At 48.7% G+C, this 16,668-nt stretch overlaps 1 protein-coding gene across 1 annotated transcript in view; it reads right to left on the bottom strand.

The window, feature by feature from the left end:
- Positions 1 to 143: 143 nt before the first annotated feature.
- LOC138822817 (polycystin-1-like protein 2) overlaps positions 144 to 16,668 on the bottom strand; it is a 67,541-nt gene continuing 51,016 nt past the window's right edge. Inside the window, exons 32-43 of the mRNA XM_070015742.1 lie at positions 15,985 to 16,189; positions 15,186 to 15,279; positions 13,405 to 13,539; positions 12,083 to 12,268; positions 10,859 to 11,186; positions 9,738 to 9,871; positions 9,020 to 9,147; positions 6,927 to 7,087; positions 2,790 to 3,000; positions 1,532 to 1,633; positions 969 to 1,100; positions 144 to 392 (exon numbers count right to left, since the gene is read on the bottom strand). Of these exons, the coding sequence (XP_069871843.1) occupies positions 294 to 392; positions 969 to 1,100; positions 1,532 to 1,633; positions 2,790 to 3,000; positions 6,927 to 7,087; positions 9,020 to 9,147; positions 9,738 to 9,871; positions 10,859 to 11,186; positions 12,083 to 12,268; positions 13,405 to 13,539; positions 15,186 to 15,279; positions 15,985 to 16,189 (1,915 nt within the window). The 3' untranslated portion in view covers positions 144 to 293. The remainder of the gene's footprint in view (positions 393 to 968; positions 1,101 to 1,531; positions 1,634 to 2,789; positions 3,001 to 6,926; positions 7,088 to 9,019; positions 9,148 to 9,737; positions 9,872 to 10,858; positions 11,187 to 12,082; positions 12,269 to 13,404; positions 13,540 to 15,185; positions 15,280 to 15,984; positions 16,190 to 16,668) is intronic.

Here is a 16,668-nt window from a genome sequence, read left to right as displayed (position 1 = left end):
GGATTACTTGAATGATTCTAGTTTAGAACTATCTCTAGGAAGAGTTTTAACTGGCATCATTCAAAGGGAGCTGCTGACCAACAAAAACAATAAATTATTACGCTGTAGAGATTTTTTTCCCATGCCATATAGTTTTTATTTTGAGGAGGAAAGACATTGGAACAAATAGTCTCTACAATAATACCAACTTTATATCTATCTCTTTATACATACATACATATATATATAGCTTACACCCCAGGCAAAGCTTATCCTGGCTGAGTCAACTGAGCCTCAAAGGGTGACTTGGTCTGCTAGCCACTGCTCTGAGGCATCTCTCTTTTACATCCAACACCCAGGAAGCTGAGCATCTTTTCCAGGAGCAAATCCACAATCTCTCCTTCCTCTGACAGCTGCAAAGGAGACAGAACCAGGGGACATATCTGAAGCCATCCTTTTCAGAGGTTTCTTTCTAAGGAGAAGCTATGATTTTCTGTACTCTTAAGGGAGGAGTATGTGTTTCCTCCCTTATGTCTGGGGCTCCTTCCTCTCTGCTGAGCATTCTGGAGTTTTCCTAGTATCATTTTAAAATCCCAAACCAGACAGGAAAAGCTGGATTACAGAACCTAAATTTAAGCAGCACTAGACCTTCTTCTGAGATCATTGCTACCCAGAATGTTTTATTCCATTTATTGTTATTATTACTATTATTAATTATTGCTATTACTTCTGCTTGCTCTGCAATCTGCCTGCAATTGGTGGTTCAGTCACTAGGGTAGTAAATAGTTCCAAATTGGGAAGCAGGAAGCCCAGTTCTGACCTCAGTTCTGCCTTCCCTTGCTTGTGAGCTACAGGAAGTAATTTGCTACTGGGCCTCAGTTTCTCCTCCTACAAAATTATTAGGACTTTGAGTTGCAGTGGTTAACACCACAGCTCAGCTGGTCTCCTCATAGTTCAATGTCAGTGATAGTTTAAGATCAAGAGCTCACCTGATCTTGTTTTTGTTCTTCACTGAAGGCCACCAGAATGACAGAGATAAACAGATTCAGTACCACAAACGTCAAAAACACAATGCAGGACCCAATGAGGAGGGAACCAAGCACAGGGCTATAGTCCAGCACCTGCCAGGAACAAAGTCAGTCATTCCTGGCATTCTGTGTCCTAGTGTCTCCCTCCTGGCTGTAACTCTCAGAAGGAAATTTAGTCCTTAGAGCTGGGAGGGCTTGGAGCCAGGAAGGTCCCTCTGCTTGGGGCTGAGGATGGGAAGGACCAGAGGAGGAACAGGCAGCACCCCTGCCCCCTGCTGCATCCTCACACACATATTCAGCCAAGGCTGACCCTGCTGGAGACCTTCCAGCACAGTCCCCACCCCATCCCCAGGAGTCAATGAATGCCTGGAGTTTCAGGAGCAGGATCTCCAGGGAAGGGTCCTGGATCATGTGACTATGTGATAGCCTGGGAAAGGGGACACAAGGAGGGGAGGGTGGGAGTGCTTTTTCTCATTTTCAGGAAGGTTTGGTACAGACCTTACTTAGTGTCCACACCTCCTTACCTCTTCATAGTTGAAGATCCCTAGCTGAAGGCTGATCAGTGTCTCTGCTGCATCAAAGAGGCTTTTGTAGGAACGGAGTTGCCATCCAAATATTAAGTTTGACTGTTAGAGAGAGAGTGCTCATGGATGAAAGAGAAGATGTGGGACTCCTTCCTTCTACACCAATCCTGCTGTCAGCCATGGCCCACACCACTACCTTCTCTGCCTGGCCTGGCTCAGCTGTCCCTATGGGAGGTGGGTGTAAACATGCACTAATGCTTGAGATGGGATATGTGTGTGTCCCCTCTTTAGGTCCATGCATGCAAGACCATGCATGTGCATATATGTGAGAGTCTGCATGTGTAGCTGTGTAAACACTGGTACCTGCACTCATGCCTCTGTGTGTGTGCACATGTGCACGTGCATGTGTGCATGTGTGCATTCATGTGTTGCATGTTCTGCAGGTGTGTTCACCAGTAACCTCCTCCAGGACCTTGGCTGTGCTCATAGTCTGTGGGTGATCCCAGCTCCACATCACCCAGCACCGGGAGCTCTCTGAGCCTCCTAGGGTTCAGGCACCCACTATCTCAGCCACTATGGCCTTTTGCCATATGGCTGCTCTAAGACTCAGTGAGGAAACTGGATGCTCTGAGACCCCAGCTCTGCCCCAGGGAGTTGCACTGGGCGGACAGGGGGCTGCTTCTATCTTGGACACTGCCTTTCCCCCACCACAACACATCCTCAAGAATTTCCCAGGACTGTGGTATCAGAGGAAGGCCCAGTTCCCCTCACCCCCATCCCGAGTTGTCATTTCTGGTCTCAGACAATACTGAGTATTGCAGAAATCATATACTTGGGTGAGTGTGAGAGTCAGGGGTGTGTATTTGGATGCAAAGGCTCAGAAAAGTGTCTTTGCTTCTCATATTACTTCATGGTGAAAAAAAAAGAGTTGAACATTCAATGCTTTTTTTTTTTTTTTGGATTTGTCGCAAATAGACATGATCATCAAAATGCTCTCAGGTGCTAAGGGGCTGGTTAGGGCATTGGTCCTACCAAGTTCATGACTTAGAGTCTAGAGCAGCAAAAACCTATTCTACTGAAGCCCTCAGTCTTTGCCGTTGAGGTGACCACACCACAGATCCCAGTTAAAAGATCTAAACTCAGAAGCTCTACCATCTCCCTCAGGGTCCCAGGGTCTCCCTAATTGTCCCCTCCAGGCTACAAAGTAGCTAAGCTTCGTAGAGACCAGTTCTGAGATTTTCCCAAGAGAGTCACTCACCGCGATGGAATAGGCCAGGAACATGATAACAAGGACGGTGGTAAAGCCTGAAATGTCACCCCAGGCCCGGCAAAGAGCCGACGTGATCATGCTCATTTTGGGATTCAGCCTGAGCAGGTGCCAAAGCTTCACCGTGGACAGGAGTACCAGGAAGGCAATGATATATCCGAGGGCAGCATCGGCTGATGCTGTCTCACTGAAGCTGATACCTCTGTGGGACCAAAATAGGAGGCCATGAGCAGGGCAGCCAGAGGCTCTCCGGATGTAGCATTAGATGTACTGCCATCTCAGGATGCAGGATTAGACGTATCATGATCTCAGAGCCATAATGGTGTTGATAACTGTGATGAGGAGGATGGTGGGGATGACAGCAGTGATGCAGCTGCTGATGGGTGGTGATGGTGATGACAGCGATGGTGACGACACTGGCAGTGAGGAGGAGGATGGTGGGGATGACAGCTGCTGATGGGTGGTGATGGTGATGGTGATGACAGCAATGATGAAGAGAGTGATGGTGTTAGTGATGATGGTGATGATATCATGATAGCTCCTTGACAACTCCTTGTTGATGGAGTCTTTAACTAGCAGTTTTGTTTAATGGAGAACTCTGGAGGAATCTGGAGGAATCATCTCAGGGTGAGGAGGATGAAGGGAAGGGACTTTCTGCTTTAGGATCACCAGATGTTCTGCATCCTGCACATGTATCCACAGCTGGCCTTATATTTGAAGGAAAGAGGGGAGTTCTATCTATTCATTGTGCTAAGTAAGAACCTCAGTTGCTCTGTCTCATCTGAACATCAAGATCATATCTTCCTATCACCATTTCACAGGTAAGGATTGGGAGTTAGCACCAAGTCACACAGCTAGTGACTAAATGGTGACACACTTGTGAGTGCAAGAATGAATAGTCCAGGTGTGTCTGACATTAAAGCCCAGATTCTTTCCAATATCCCAGCTTGTCCTTCATCCTTCTCCTGCCCTTCCATTTTAAATCAGTCTTAATAGTAGTATATCATTAAAAATGACATGGATATTTCCTATTGACATGAAGGACAAAAACAAGTTACAGAAAACTATAGAATCCCAAGCTAGTATAAGGACTTAGTACGGATATATAATTTTTACATAATATAACCAATATTAAATGTTGGTCCTTATATTTAACAATACCATTAATATCATATAATTTATAAATGTGATTATGGGGCTGGGCTGCAGCTCAGTGGTCACTCACATGTACAAGGCCCTGAGATCAATCTCCAGGACCAACAGGAAGGGAAGGGAAGGAGAGGAGAAGGAGGGGACGGAAGAGCAGGGGAGGGGAAACACATTTGGACAGTCAGAGAGAATAGCTCTGATCAGTGGCCGGGCTGCAGGGTTGGGGTCCTCTCCCTGTACCCTAATAAGGGGTCAGAGCTGAGACTATGTAAACAAGGAAGCAAATAATTTAAAATTAATAACTTTTATTAAAATTCAGGATTTGAGTCATAGTATAGCTCAGTAGTAGAGTAGGTGCTTAGTGTACATCAAGGGGGTTTGAGTCCCAGAAAAAGAAAAGAAAGGAAAGGAAAAATTTGAAGGACTGACTGTAAAAACAGCAAAACTCCTGAAATTTGTTATATTTCTGAAATAAACACAAAACTTTGCTTGATTGATCCAAGTTAATTGATCAATCAAAGTTAATTGAGGTTTTCAATATTAATTTCAGCCTTAACTGAGCTTGGGTTCACTGGGCATGCTCAATGCTGGAGCCCTTGCTTAGCATGGGTGAGGTGTTGGGTTGAAGGATTCAATATCTACCACCACCACCAAAAAAAAAAAGAAACCTAATTCAAATTATGGTCAGGTTTCTGTTAAACTAGCAGATTTCACTTATGCTTTCTGACATTCAGTGTCAGAAAGTCACTGACACTGTCACAGTCACTCTGCTGTAGAATTGTTTTTGAGCCATGCAAATAGGAAATCCATCTGGGTGGATGTCAAGAATGAAACATGCTGCTGGGCGCCAGTGGCTCATGCCTGTAATCCTAGCTGAGATCTGAGGATCACACTTCAAAGCCAGCCTGGGCAAGAAACTCCATGAGACTCTTATCTCCAATAAACTACCAGAAGGCCAGAAGTGGTGCTGTGGCTCGAGTAGTAGAGCGCTAGCCTTGAGCTGAAGAACTCAGGGACAGTGCCCAGGCTCAGAGTTCAAGCCCTGCTACCAACAACAACACAAAGAATGAAACATGCTTGGATCCTGGTGAGGAAAGAGCGTGGCCAGTGAGGGCACAGTGACAATCCAGTGTCATCAGCGGTCCTGGGGGACCTACCACAAACAAGGGCATCATTCCTTCCTAGAACGAAGCCTTTGTTTTCTAGCTGTAGCTGATAGGCTTTCTGGGAAGGTCCAGGGAGTCCACATTCAGGGCTGTGTGAGCCAGATGGTACCAGGGACAGAGACTCAGTGTAGCCATAGTAGTCGTGAGAAGGCGGCCATGGATCATGCGTGAGGAGAAGGCTGGGCTGGCTTTGCAATAAAACCAGGCATGGGGCACATGCCTGTGATATCAACGCTGGGCAATCAGAGGCAGGAGGATCAGTGGAGGGATCTGTCCCCAAAATCCAAACCCAAACCAAACCAAGCCAAATCTTATTTACAAAAACAGCAGAGGCTGGATTTGCTCCCTCATGCCTGTTGTTCCTTGCTGACCCTTTCCAGAGCTAAAGCACCTCTAAGTTTTGTGAATGACTATTTCATATAAGCTCACCGTCAGCTTTACTGAAAAGCTGTCTGCTGACAACTTCTGACCTGTGAGAACGCTGTTGATAGGAGACATTTCTGTTGAGGGAGCCTTCAAAGAAGGTAGTTTTATCACATGACTGGTTTGTCACGTGTCTGATAGTTTTGACACATGGCAAACCAGCATAGGACACAAGGCTGGTTTGTTAAATGAATGATATAGCATTAGACTGGAGTTCAAATTCTGAGACCTCTATTTACTTTCTGTGTGATCTTGTATCAGCAACTTGACCTCTCTGAAACTCATTACAAATGATTTTGTCATTTGTTGTTGTTTTTTTTTTTAAAGAGTGAGGTAAGGGGGCTGGGGATGTGGCTTAGTGGTACAGCGCTTGCCTAGCGTGCATGAGGCCCTGAGCTCAATTCCTCAGCACCACAAAAAATAAAAAGTGGGGGATGATAATATTCTTAGAGGTCTCAGAAATATTAAAATAGGTGAGGCTGTGCTTTTATCAATGCTTTTATCACAATGGGTGACTTTCAACAATAAGTCTAATGTTAGATATATCTGTAAAAAGGGTGATGGGAAAAATGCAATTACCCAAAGCAAGCCATTTGATCCTGGAGCCACATAATCTAGGGGGGTGGGGGTAAGGGTGTCCATGCACACGTGCATGCTGTTACTGGGGCTTGAACTCATGGTCTTGGCACTATCCTTTAGTATTTTCACTCAAGGCTAGTGTCTAACACTTGAGCCACAATTCCACCTTTTTGGCTTTTTGTTGTTTTTGAGATAAGAATATCATGGACTTTCCTGTCCTGCCTCATTTTGAACCGCAGTCTTTAGATCTCTGCCTCCTGAGTAGCTAGGATTATAGGCATGACCACTGGTACCTAGCTAAAAGGTAGATCTAATTACATCTTTTCTACCTTTCTACTGTGTGGCCCTGGTAGTCACCTGGGTTTCTGAGTTTCTGTTTCTGTGCGAAGTGGAGTGATGATACCATCCACCTTCATCCATTCCTGTTTATCCTATGAGTATTAGACATGAGTTAATCCATCCTGCCTGGGACAGAATGAACACTTGATGTGTGCCCTCAGAGACTGCTCACTGTGGCACTGTCTCTTCCAACATGTCTTCTCCAAATCTGGGTGGAACCCAAACCAATGCTGTATGCACATGTAAAGTGATATTATACTTTGTCGTAAAGAATCCTTTCCAGTCGTATGTGCTCCAGACCCCACCCCTGAATCTAGGGGGCACCTGCAGTTACTTCTGCTGAGGGCCCTGCGGTGAGCGGAGGGTTAGGTCAGCAAGGTCCCCGAGGTATCCTTCCTACAGCTGGAGGGAAGGGGGGAAATAAGCGGGGGGGGGGGGGTGGGTGTCGGGAAGCTGAGAGGCGACCACTTACCCTGCCCTGTGCTCCCGGTAGTACTGCAGGTCACGCTCTGCGAGCACAGCCCTCTTTACAAACACCGCCAGAGCACTCCAGCTGGCTAGGATGATGGCCAGTTCTAGAAGGTTCCACTTGCTGCTGAAATAGCCCCACTTCAGCCTCTTCATGAGCTTGCCCTGGGAAAGGAGCCAAGATTCTGTCAGAAGCAGTGGTCCTGACTGCCACTCCCAGCCAGGAAAGCAGGGACTGGGAAACAAGGCCTGGGGAGGCTCAGAGGTCCTGGCCCTGTTGGCAAAATGCCTTGAGGCCTCTCCCAGCCTTGTACACAGCCTCACTTGCTCCCACCCCTAGCTCCAACTGAAGGACTTATGAGAGTAAATACAATATCTAATAAGGGGGAAAAAACCCTTTTTCCCCATGCAAAGAGAGATTCTCCTTCAGTCCCTTGCTTTTCAGAGTCTTTAGAAAACCTGTCATTGTAAACTCTCTCCCTGCTTCTTGAAGATATATCTTTTTGAAACCTAAACAAGCCTCTTGATAGCTTTCTGCCTAGGAAAAGTCTTTCTCAAGGACCTGGGAACCGTCTCTTCGGTGTGTGGTTATAGAGGAAGGTAGTACCCCAGTTATTTCTAGGGTCCCTAAGTGGGCAGGAGCCAACTCCACAGACACCTGACTCAAGTTACCAAACTCCCAGTCACAAAGGTCAAGTCTGTCTTTCCTTTTAAGGCAGTTAGTAAATACTGGTGACCCGAGGACCAGGTGACTTTAGGATGGAGGAGGTGATAGATGGTGTGTCCAGTCCAGGCCCTCTCACCTAAGGACAAGTGTGGTGGGTGGCATCTGCCTGTCTGTATAAGCACATGAGTTTTCTTTCTGTCAGTGATCTCTGAGTGCATTACCCATGATGCACCTCACATGCTGGTCTAATGCTTATTCAGTACTAATGCTGCTTTCTGTAGAGAGGAGGAAGGAATGTACAGATGTAGTCTCATTTTTGTTTTTGTTTTTTTGAATTATTGATTGTGTTTGTTGTTGTTGTTTGGTTGGTCATGGGGCCTGAACTCTGGGCCTGGGTGCTGTCCCTCAGCTCTTCAGCTCAAGGATAGCACTCTATTACCTGAACCATAGCACCACTTCTGGCTTTTTCTGCTTATGTAGTGCTGAGGAATCAAACCCGGGGCTAATGCATATAAGGCAAGCACTCTATCACGAAGCCACCTTCCCAGCCCTTTGTTGGTTATTTTTTGAGACAGAGTTTGTTAGATAGCCCAGGCTGGCCTCAAACTCAAAATCTTCCTACCTCAGCCTCCAGAAGGCTAATGACAAGTGTGAGCTATGACACTGGGCTGGCATCCTGTTTTATGAGGCTCATTTTCTGGCATAGGTGGTGAATATGAAGGTCAGGCATTATACTCTGGATTCAAATGTTGATGATGGGGGCTGGCGATATAGCTCAGTGACAGAGCTTGCCTAGCATGCATGATGCCCTGGGTTCTATACATAGCACAGCAAAATAGAAAAAAAAGACATATAACTTTGGATAAATAACAACTCTGGGCTTTTGTGTTCTTAGGACAGTACTTCTCATACGTAAGCCCCAAACACACCTTGACTTAAAAGAATTACTGAAGCAGAGGACAGATCCCAAGATACTGTATGCCTTTAGGTTTCCATCCCATGTACACTTTTAGTGGGAGGTGGGGGGGGCATATCACCTGTTTCTGGCAACATCTTCAAATTCTCATCAACAGCTGTGCCTTCCTGGTACAGCACATCAGTGAAGGTGGTGAGGGATTTTTCCCGATTACCAGGGACCACAGATGACAGTAAAAGGTGCACAGAGCTCCCCAGCCTGAACTCAGAGACTCCTCTCCCCCTATCGCCCGCTCTTAGAAGGTTCAGTAGCCACAGGACCTCCTTCCCAGGCTAGGCTGTAGACAGAAGCTGAGTTCAGCTGTCAGGACCTGAGGTTTCCAGGCAGATACCTAAAGCAAAGATGTTCCTTCCTCCCCCTTCAGGCCCCATTTCAAAGAGTGGGAGAGGGGAGGGTCAAGGATCAGGTTCCCCCCAACTCCATCTCTGCCCTGGGTGTCCCACATCCCCCTCACCTGCACCACCATGTAGTAGAAGAGGAAGACGAAGTAAAGCAGCTCTGCTACCACCACGAAGGGGTGCCAGCCATCGGTGAAGGGGTACAGACGCAGGCTCTGCAGAGTTGCATGTGTGAAGAAAGTTCCTGGGAAGCAAAATGCTTTTAATTGAAGTTTGTTTTTTGTTTTTAGTAGTTGTGATTAGCATTTTAATGATGAACGGTAAGGAGAAAGAAATAGAATGAACATGAATTACAACAGCATCCCACATAGAGTTAAAGTAAATATCGTTTGTGAGGCCTTGGTATCGTGTGTGTGTGTGTGTGTGTGTGTGCGCGCGCGCGCACGCGCTGGATTAGGAGACAAAATGTACTTCCAGTGTGGATTTAGGAACTATACTATGTCTAAAATATTCTTTCAGGTAACCTTCTATGAAGTCCCTGGCAGACCCTCACTGAGACTCCCCACCCCACCTCCAATACGGTGAGATGCACCAACTGCCATCAAACTCCACCCAGGTCCTTTTGGGATAATGAGGGAGACAAGACCACTCCAGTGCCTGGACTTTTGGGAGCTAGGGATGTACAGCATCAGGGAAAAATCAGGACCCAACCCCCTAGCCTCTTGGAGGTGGGGCCTAGCTGGTCGGGAGACTCAGGAGACTTGGCCTGGGATGGGGGTGGGGGGTGGGGGATGGGGGGTGGGGGTGGCAGGGTTTCTAGGCAAGGCAGCTCACCCAGAGCACTGGTCTCCAGCATGAGTGTGACAACACAGAACAGGTTAACATTGGCATTGTAGACAGTGAACTCCACAAACACAGCCCTGGTCAGGGTGTCCAGCCAGGTGTGGTCAAAGAGATACTGGAGTATTCTGTAGGAAAGAAGGTTCTTTAGAGTGTCTTCATCATGCATCCTCATCCCTGCTTTTCAGCCCCTGGACAAGACCAGCTTCCTATCCAAACCTTTTCCTTTCTCTCTCTCCCCCTCCCTCTTTCCCTCCCACCCTCCCTCTTTGTCTCTCTCCCTCCCTCCCACCCTCCCTCTTTGTCTCTCTCTCTCCCTCCCTCCCTCCCTCTGTCCTCTCTGCTCCTGGGACTCTGGTGCTATCTGTTCCAAGGGGATGGTCACAGTATGCTGGTGCATGGCATTAAATTTTGGCACATGTGGTCTTGTGGCCATTATAGTGGAACTTTTCAAAGTGGGAGATCCCCAGACAAGCATCTGAGAAGTTGTTGGAAATTGAGAGTCTCAGGCCCCATCCAAGACCTGCTGCATCAGAAACACTGGGCCCAGGGAGCCTGGGGATATGTGCTTGGACAAGTCTGAGAGTCATTGTATTAGAGGAAGCTTCTAAACTGGGTGGGGGGGGGGCTGAGGTAAGCCACAGCTGCAGCTCCCAAGGTCACTCTAGGCTGGCAGCTCTCCTGGATCAGCTTTGAGAACTGGCTTCCAGGTAGGGTAGAAAGAACAGGAGCCCTGGTGGTGGCAGAGGGCCCTGGCCTCAAAGCCTGGCTGCCTCTTGGGTCAGCTACTGACTTCTCCATACCTTGTTAACACCAAAACGGGTGTTAACAGCAGTGCCTCCAAATGTTGCAGGAGAACCAATGAACGTGTATGTATGTGTGTGCACGCGCGTGCATAGTAACAATTGCTGGAGGGGAATATTTCTTTCATTACATATTTCATTGCATATTTCTGGGACCCCAAAATATGACTTGAATGATTGTCTCCTCTCAGCCTCTCCCACAGTGATGGGAATTAACCTGGCCCAAGCCTACACGAAGGTTGCCTTTTCCAATCCAACATGAACTCTTAACAACGGCTCCACTCAGTGGCAAGAGAATCGAGTCAGCTTTACCTTGACGCGTTTTTGCGATCGGTCCCCAGGGGGACCACATAGCCTCCTCCCCCGTACACTGTGAGTTTGCCCCACATGGGAAAGCCCCGACGCTGACGCTGGCTCTGGTATTCCCAAGCCTGGGGGAAGTCACTGCTGGTATTAGGGGCGGAGGCGGTCCAGCCTTCCCCGTAGTCTGCCAGGTCTTCAACATCCAAGGAATAGGGGGCGTGGCATCCATCAAAGGAAGCCTGAAGCTGCTGGGCAAGCGGACAGGAGCTTTTCCGGACCCTCACTTGGCGAACGTGGGCACTGCCAACCAGTTTGGAGTTCCCATCAGTGACAAAGCCTAAAGATGAACACAAGGTGGGAAAGTCCAGCAACCGAAACACATTCCCTTCCCCTGGTGCAGATGCTGATAGGAACTAAAGGGTACCTAATAGAGCGACAGCCAAGAGAAGCTCAGGGCCAGCCATTCATTCAAATGACCTCCTCCCCTCTCCATCTTGCACCTACTCACTCCCTGCATAAGTTCTTCGAGGGAAGGGGATTGTACTCTACCATCCTGTCATCCACCTGTACCCTTTCCCCAACCCACACACATCTTAATGGTTACATGCCAGCAACACAGCCGCTTTTATGTTGTATGCACCAGTCCCTTTTCTCCATCACCACTGGCTCCATCGCCACTGCATCAACCCCTGCCATAACAGTTGTGTTCCCCCCAGCATCCTGATTCGCCTACCCTTCTATGCCAGCTTCCACTGGAACCCTTCTCAGAACACAGATTCATGGGGCTCCCTCTCAGGATGCCTCTTGTCCTTAAGGATAAACCATGAACCACTGAGCTCCTTCATGTGCAGATTCCTATCTGTAGCTCCTACTCTGCTTCACACAGGCCTCCCTTCCCCTCCTGAAGTAGCCATTCTCAGTGATTTGTAGTTCTAAGGACATGTTGTGGTGTACCAGGCTTGGCTTTTTTCATCATGTTTTTTCCTAGTACACTTGATTTCACCTAAAGATATTCTCACACCTGTAATCCAAGCACTTGGGAGGCTGAGGCAGGAGGATTGCCAGCTCAGGACCAGCTTGGGCTATATTACATAGTGAGACCCTGTCTCCAAATAAAAAGACATTCTCTGATTAGAATCACAGGCGAGTTGGTGGCCCAGGCCTCACAGGACTCCTAAGTGACCTGCACCTGCTTCCAGACAGTAGCTCAATCTACGTGTCTGGGGACTGTACCTGGGTGATGACCATACAGGTTGTTCATGAGGGTAGTATTGGCCCATTCGAAGAACCCCTGGAAGCCCAGGACAGCGGAGAAGCCTTGTGTGAAGCTGTGCTCAAGGTGCCTGTTGAAGTGGTAAGCACTGGGATCCCTCTGCCCATAGGCCACCAGCAGCAGCATCCACAGGAAGCCCAGGTATGCTTGAAAAGATGCACAGTCGCAGTCAGGTAGTCTGGGCAGAAAATTCTGTGGTGCAGGGCTCCAGACAGTGGAGGTCTTGGAGGCCAGACCACTGCCCCCCCCTCGTCCCCCCTCCCCACCAAGACCAGCAGAACTGATCCTTGTGGAGACAGCAGAGGGGAGTGAAGCACACAGACCAGAAGGTATTCTCTCTGGGTTCAGATACTAGAAGGTATTCTCTCTGGGTTCAGATACTAGAAGGTATTCTCTCTGGGTTCAGATACTAGCTCTTCCTCCCTCCTTGACCATGGCAAGGGATTCAGCCCCTGTGTAGCCTGTTGTACAATTTGGTCGAAAAGATCATACATGTTTCTTAAATAGAAAATGTAAATGGGGCATGTGCCTCATTACATTGCTGAGGCTACAATACTGACAGTGGACATGGCTGCCCCCGTGTGCCACCTGACACTCTGGGGATGGGAGTGTGATGTGAGGGTCTGGGCCAGGGCCCAGGCATCTGCATTCTGAGAATCTCCCCCCATGCAGACGTAGATGGACACTCGTGAGTAGGATCATTTTGGAGTGGACTACATGCTGTCCCTGAGGTCCTCTGCAGGGCTGAACCCATCATGGCTTCGTTCCCTCCTGGTGGGCCTCCTTCCTACCAATGTTTCTGGGATCACTTCTGGATCTGCCTGTACCCAGTCTGCTTTGGAGAGACCTGGGTGAAGACACTGAAGTCTGGCCGAGGCAGAGGAGAGGCAGAGGCCTGGGGAGAGCCTCTCTGATGGCATGGTGATTGGGCTGAAATCAACCAAAGGAAAGGTGCAAGGAAGCGTGGGCACATTCCAGGCAGATCAGATAGAACAGTCTGGTCAAAACCTGGGTTCAGAAGAGTGCAGGGGATCCTGGGAGCTGCAAAGGCCAGTGTGGATAGAACTCAGGGCTTGGGGTATCAAGAGGGGGGACTTGGGGCAGTGGAGCCATAGGAGAGAGCTCAGAAGACCCTAAGGGCCATGGAGCCCCACCAAAACACGTGGTTAAGTACAGTGAGTGGTGATCTAGGGAAATGGAAGCTTGGAGGTCACGAGGCACTTCTGAGGTTGCACACAGTACCTTCTGAGTCTGTGCTGAGAACCAGGGGAAGGCCACCTACCCACGACTTCTCTGATGAGGGCATAGGCTTTCTGTTCCTTGAGGCGAGTGGTTTTCATCCTCTCAACAGCGGCAGCAAGAGGTGGCTGGTAGTCCTTGCTGCTGTGTCTGCGCATTCGGGACTGGGTACAGGGGCCTGCAGAGACAAGGAGGCAGCAGTCCCCAGATGGGGGTCTGCAGCCACAGGGCTCTGCCTTCACCAATCATCTTTTGGACCCCAACAGCATTTGTCACCTCTTGCCTCCCTCTTGGACTCATTTCCACTTGTGATCTACTATCTCGGGTGTCCAAAAGCAGAGAGACCTCTAGAAAATTATAAAACAGATCATGCCTCTCATCCCTCATTACCCCAGATCCCCTATGCCCTGCACGACCTGCTCCCCAGCCCTGCCCCCCCAACCCAAACCCATGTTTCCAGCCAAACTGTCAGTGGTTGCAATAAAAGTATCAGTTCTGTCCCACCTCAGGGCCTTCACACATACCCAGTGTGCAGTCTTTCCCTCCCCCTATCCTTCAGAGAGCAGCTTAGGTGCCACCTCAAAAGAGAGGCCTGCGATGTCTTGTTCTCTCCCAACCTTCTTGTTTGCATCTCAATTCACACTTAGCTGTTGCCTTCCTAGATGCCCATTTATTCCAGGGCCGGTGACCATTCATCTAGTCAGTGCCAGGTTACCTGAGGGGAGGGGAGGGCTGACTTCAGCTGGATCACAAGGCCCTGCCTAGGGTGACAAAGCTTCTCTAAATCTGAATTGTAGCCATGGTTACATAACCCTGTAAATTTACTAAAATCCAACTGCATCCAACAATGGATGATTTCTGTGCAAATTATGTTCCTGAGTTTTCTGGCACACAGCCTGAAGATTTGCCAAAGGAACATTTGAATTAATATTTAATTGTTTTGGAGGCTGCATCTCTTTGGAGAAAAATTAACCTTTGGTCTTGAAAGAAGACTTTAATGGACTTTTTGGATATGAAAAGCCAAAACTACCCTGGAATGGAAGAGCACAAGCTCAGATCAAGGTACCCACACTGCACAATGGGGGATGCACGTGGCTTGTTTGTGGGTTTCCCATTATTTCCTCTATAAGTCAAGAGTGATTACTACACAGTTGATTGTGTCTTGTTGGCTTGTGTTGGTGTACACTTTCACTGTCACCAGCTTTGCTCTGGGGGTCCTGGTTGAGAAGTAGGGAGGAAGGGTCAGTGACTTCTTAAAACAGGGGTCAGCATGGCCATGTGCCCATAAAGCTTCATCTACAAACTCAGGTGTAGAGGGAAGAGTGGGATGTAGCTCAAGTTGTTGGACGAGGATGTGGTCCTCAGTACTGAAAAACACAAATCCAGAGTGTGGGAGGGTGTCAGATTTGGCCCTCTCTGTAGTTTGCCTACTTGTGGTCCCGAGGCTGTAGTATACAGCCGTTTTTTCAGCATCTGCAAGCTGCTTGTCCGTTGGTTTTCGTTTTAAAGCCTGGGAACATGCATCTTAGGAAGCAAGCTGCCTGCTGAGGATTGCGTTGAGGAGGGCAGCCATGATAGGAAGCAGGGGCCCGGAAGTAGTTCTTCCGGCTGAAGGAAGGGTCAGAGGGAGTGAGTTGTCAGGGAAGGAATGAGGCTGCTCAGGAGACAAGGAGGAAGACACTATTGTCTGGCTGGCTTGGAGTGACTCACAAATCCTGCATGAAGGCTGGTGGAGAATGGGGACTGGGGAACACCTGTGCCCAGGATCCTGCAGAGATTGTAGGAAAGCCAGACCCCTGACTCTTCCCACCAAGACCCTATTACCTGGGCCATGCAGATGTTCCTGCAGCAAGGATACATTGTCCTCCTCGTCTTCTCTCTTCAAGACCAGTGCAAAGAAAGCAGCAAAGCCTAGCACCTGAAAATCACCAGTGTGAACCCTAAGACTGCAGTGGTCACTGTAAGGCTGGTCTGAGGGGAACAGGATTGGGGGCCCATCTGTGCACAGGATACAGGAGCTGGCCTCTTAGAGCAGCAAGGTGAGAAAGTCCTCCATGGAGGCTAGTCTTAGGAGAGGTGGGGGCCACCCATCAGAGACTGGCAAGTCTTTGAACTCACCTGAGCTTTCCCACCTGCTGCTCGCCTGCCTAAAGGGTCTCATCTTGATGCATGGAGTTACGATCCCACCCTGATCCCACCCTGATCCCACCCCTGCTTCCCTACATTGAGGACATACATACCCCAAAGACTGCACCTTGTGAACAAGGCTCAGCACACACCCTTTCTCAATAGTCTCCTAACCTAACCTGTACCCCATAAAGGGTAACCCCATAAAACCTGGTGGGTGCTCACAGGTTTTTGAGTCTTACTGTCACGGCTGTTCAGGGTAGAATGGTAGATGTGGGTAAGGTAGGTGTGGTGTGGGGGATTTGTCAAGGTGTCCCCTCCTTTCTGCAGCTCTCCCCACATCCCAGCACAGCCTTTCTTCCTCCTTTCTTCCTCTTTCTCAGAGGTGGTGCTTCATATATTGTTTGTTGAGTGCATCAAGGAAGGATCCCTAAGCCTGAGGACAGGACTATTCATAGGCAGGTGAAGGTGGTTGGTTTGGGGCAAGAGTCCTGACCTTAAGTGGCTGTGTGATGAACACACTCTCCACAAGGGAGACAGCCATGGAGATGAGCCACCTGAAGGAGCTGGCGTGCCCGTAGTGCAGGCCGTAGAGCATGGTGAAGAAGGCCGCCACACCACTTGTGGCCGCCACCAGGAGCCAGCCCACCAGGACACACCACCAGGGCAGACCTCGAAGGGGCCTGCTGGCCTGAGGAGTTCTGCAAAGGAAGGTTGACAGTCAGGGTGGCACCAGCAGACTCAAGTTCAAATCCCAATCTGTTCTCATCATTTGCATGACCTTTGCCAAGATGGTTGACCAGTTAGCCCTTCGTTTCCCCCTCTGTAATCTGCACCTCCTTTGGAGGGCCATTCTGTAGTTGGCCAAATAAGAGCAGTGGCATTTACTCACCTTGTTGCACTCATTCTTTCTGTCCTCACCTCCTTCCTTTTTAGGGGGTACAGATGGAATATTTAAAAGTAAATTCGAGATTATACAAAATCATCCCTAATTACTTCAGAATGCTTCTCAAACGTCATTTTCTTACCAAATTTCTGTGCCATTGTCACCTATCAATCCCTTAATGACATCTGGTAACCTGGCTCTCTCTCTCTCTCTCTCTCTCTCTCTCTCTGTCTCTCTCTCTCTCTTTCTCTCTCTCTCTCTCTGTGGTACTTGGGGTTGAGATCACAGCCTGGT

Source organism: Dipodomys merriami, unplaced genomic scaffold (assembly GCF_024711535.1).
Source record: "Dipodomys merriami isolate MVZ:Mamm:240054 unplaced genomic scaffold, mDipMer1.0.p SCAF_116, whole genome shotgun sequence".
Classification (NCBI taxonomy): Eukaryota; Metazoa; Chordata; class Mammalia; order Rodentia; family Heteromyidae; genus Dipodomys; species Dipodomys merriami.
The sequence above is the reverse complement of the archived record's forward strand: the minus strand, read 5'-3'. Positions and strand labels throughout refer to the sequence as shown.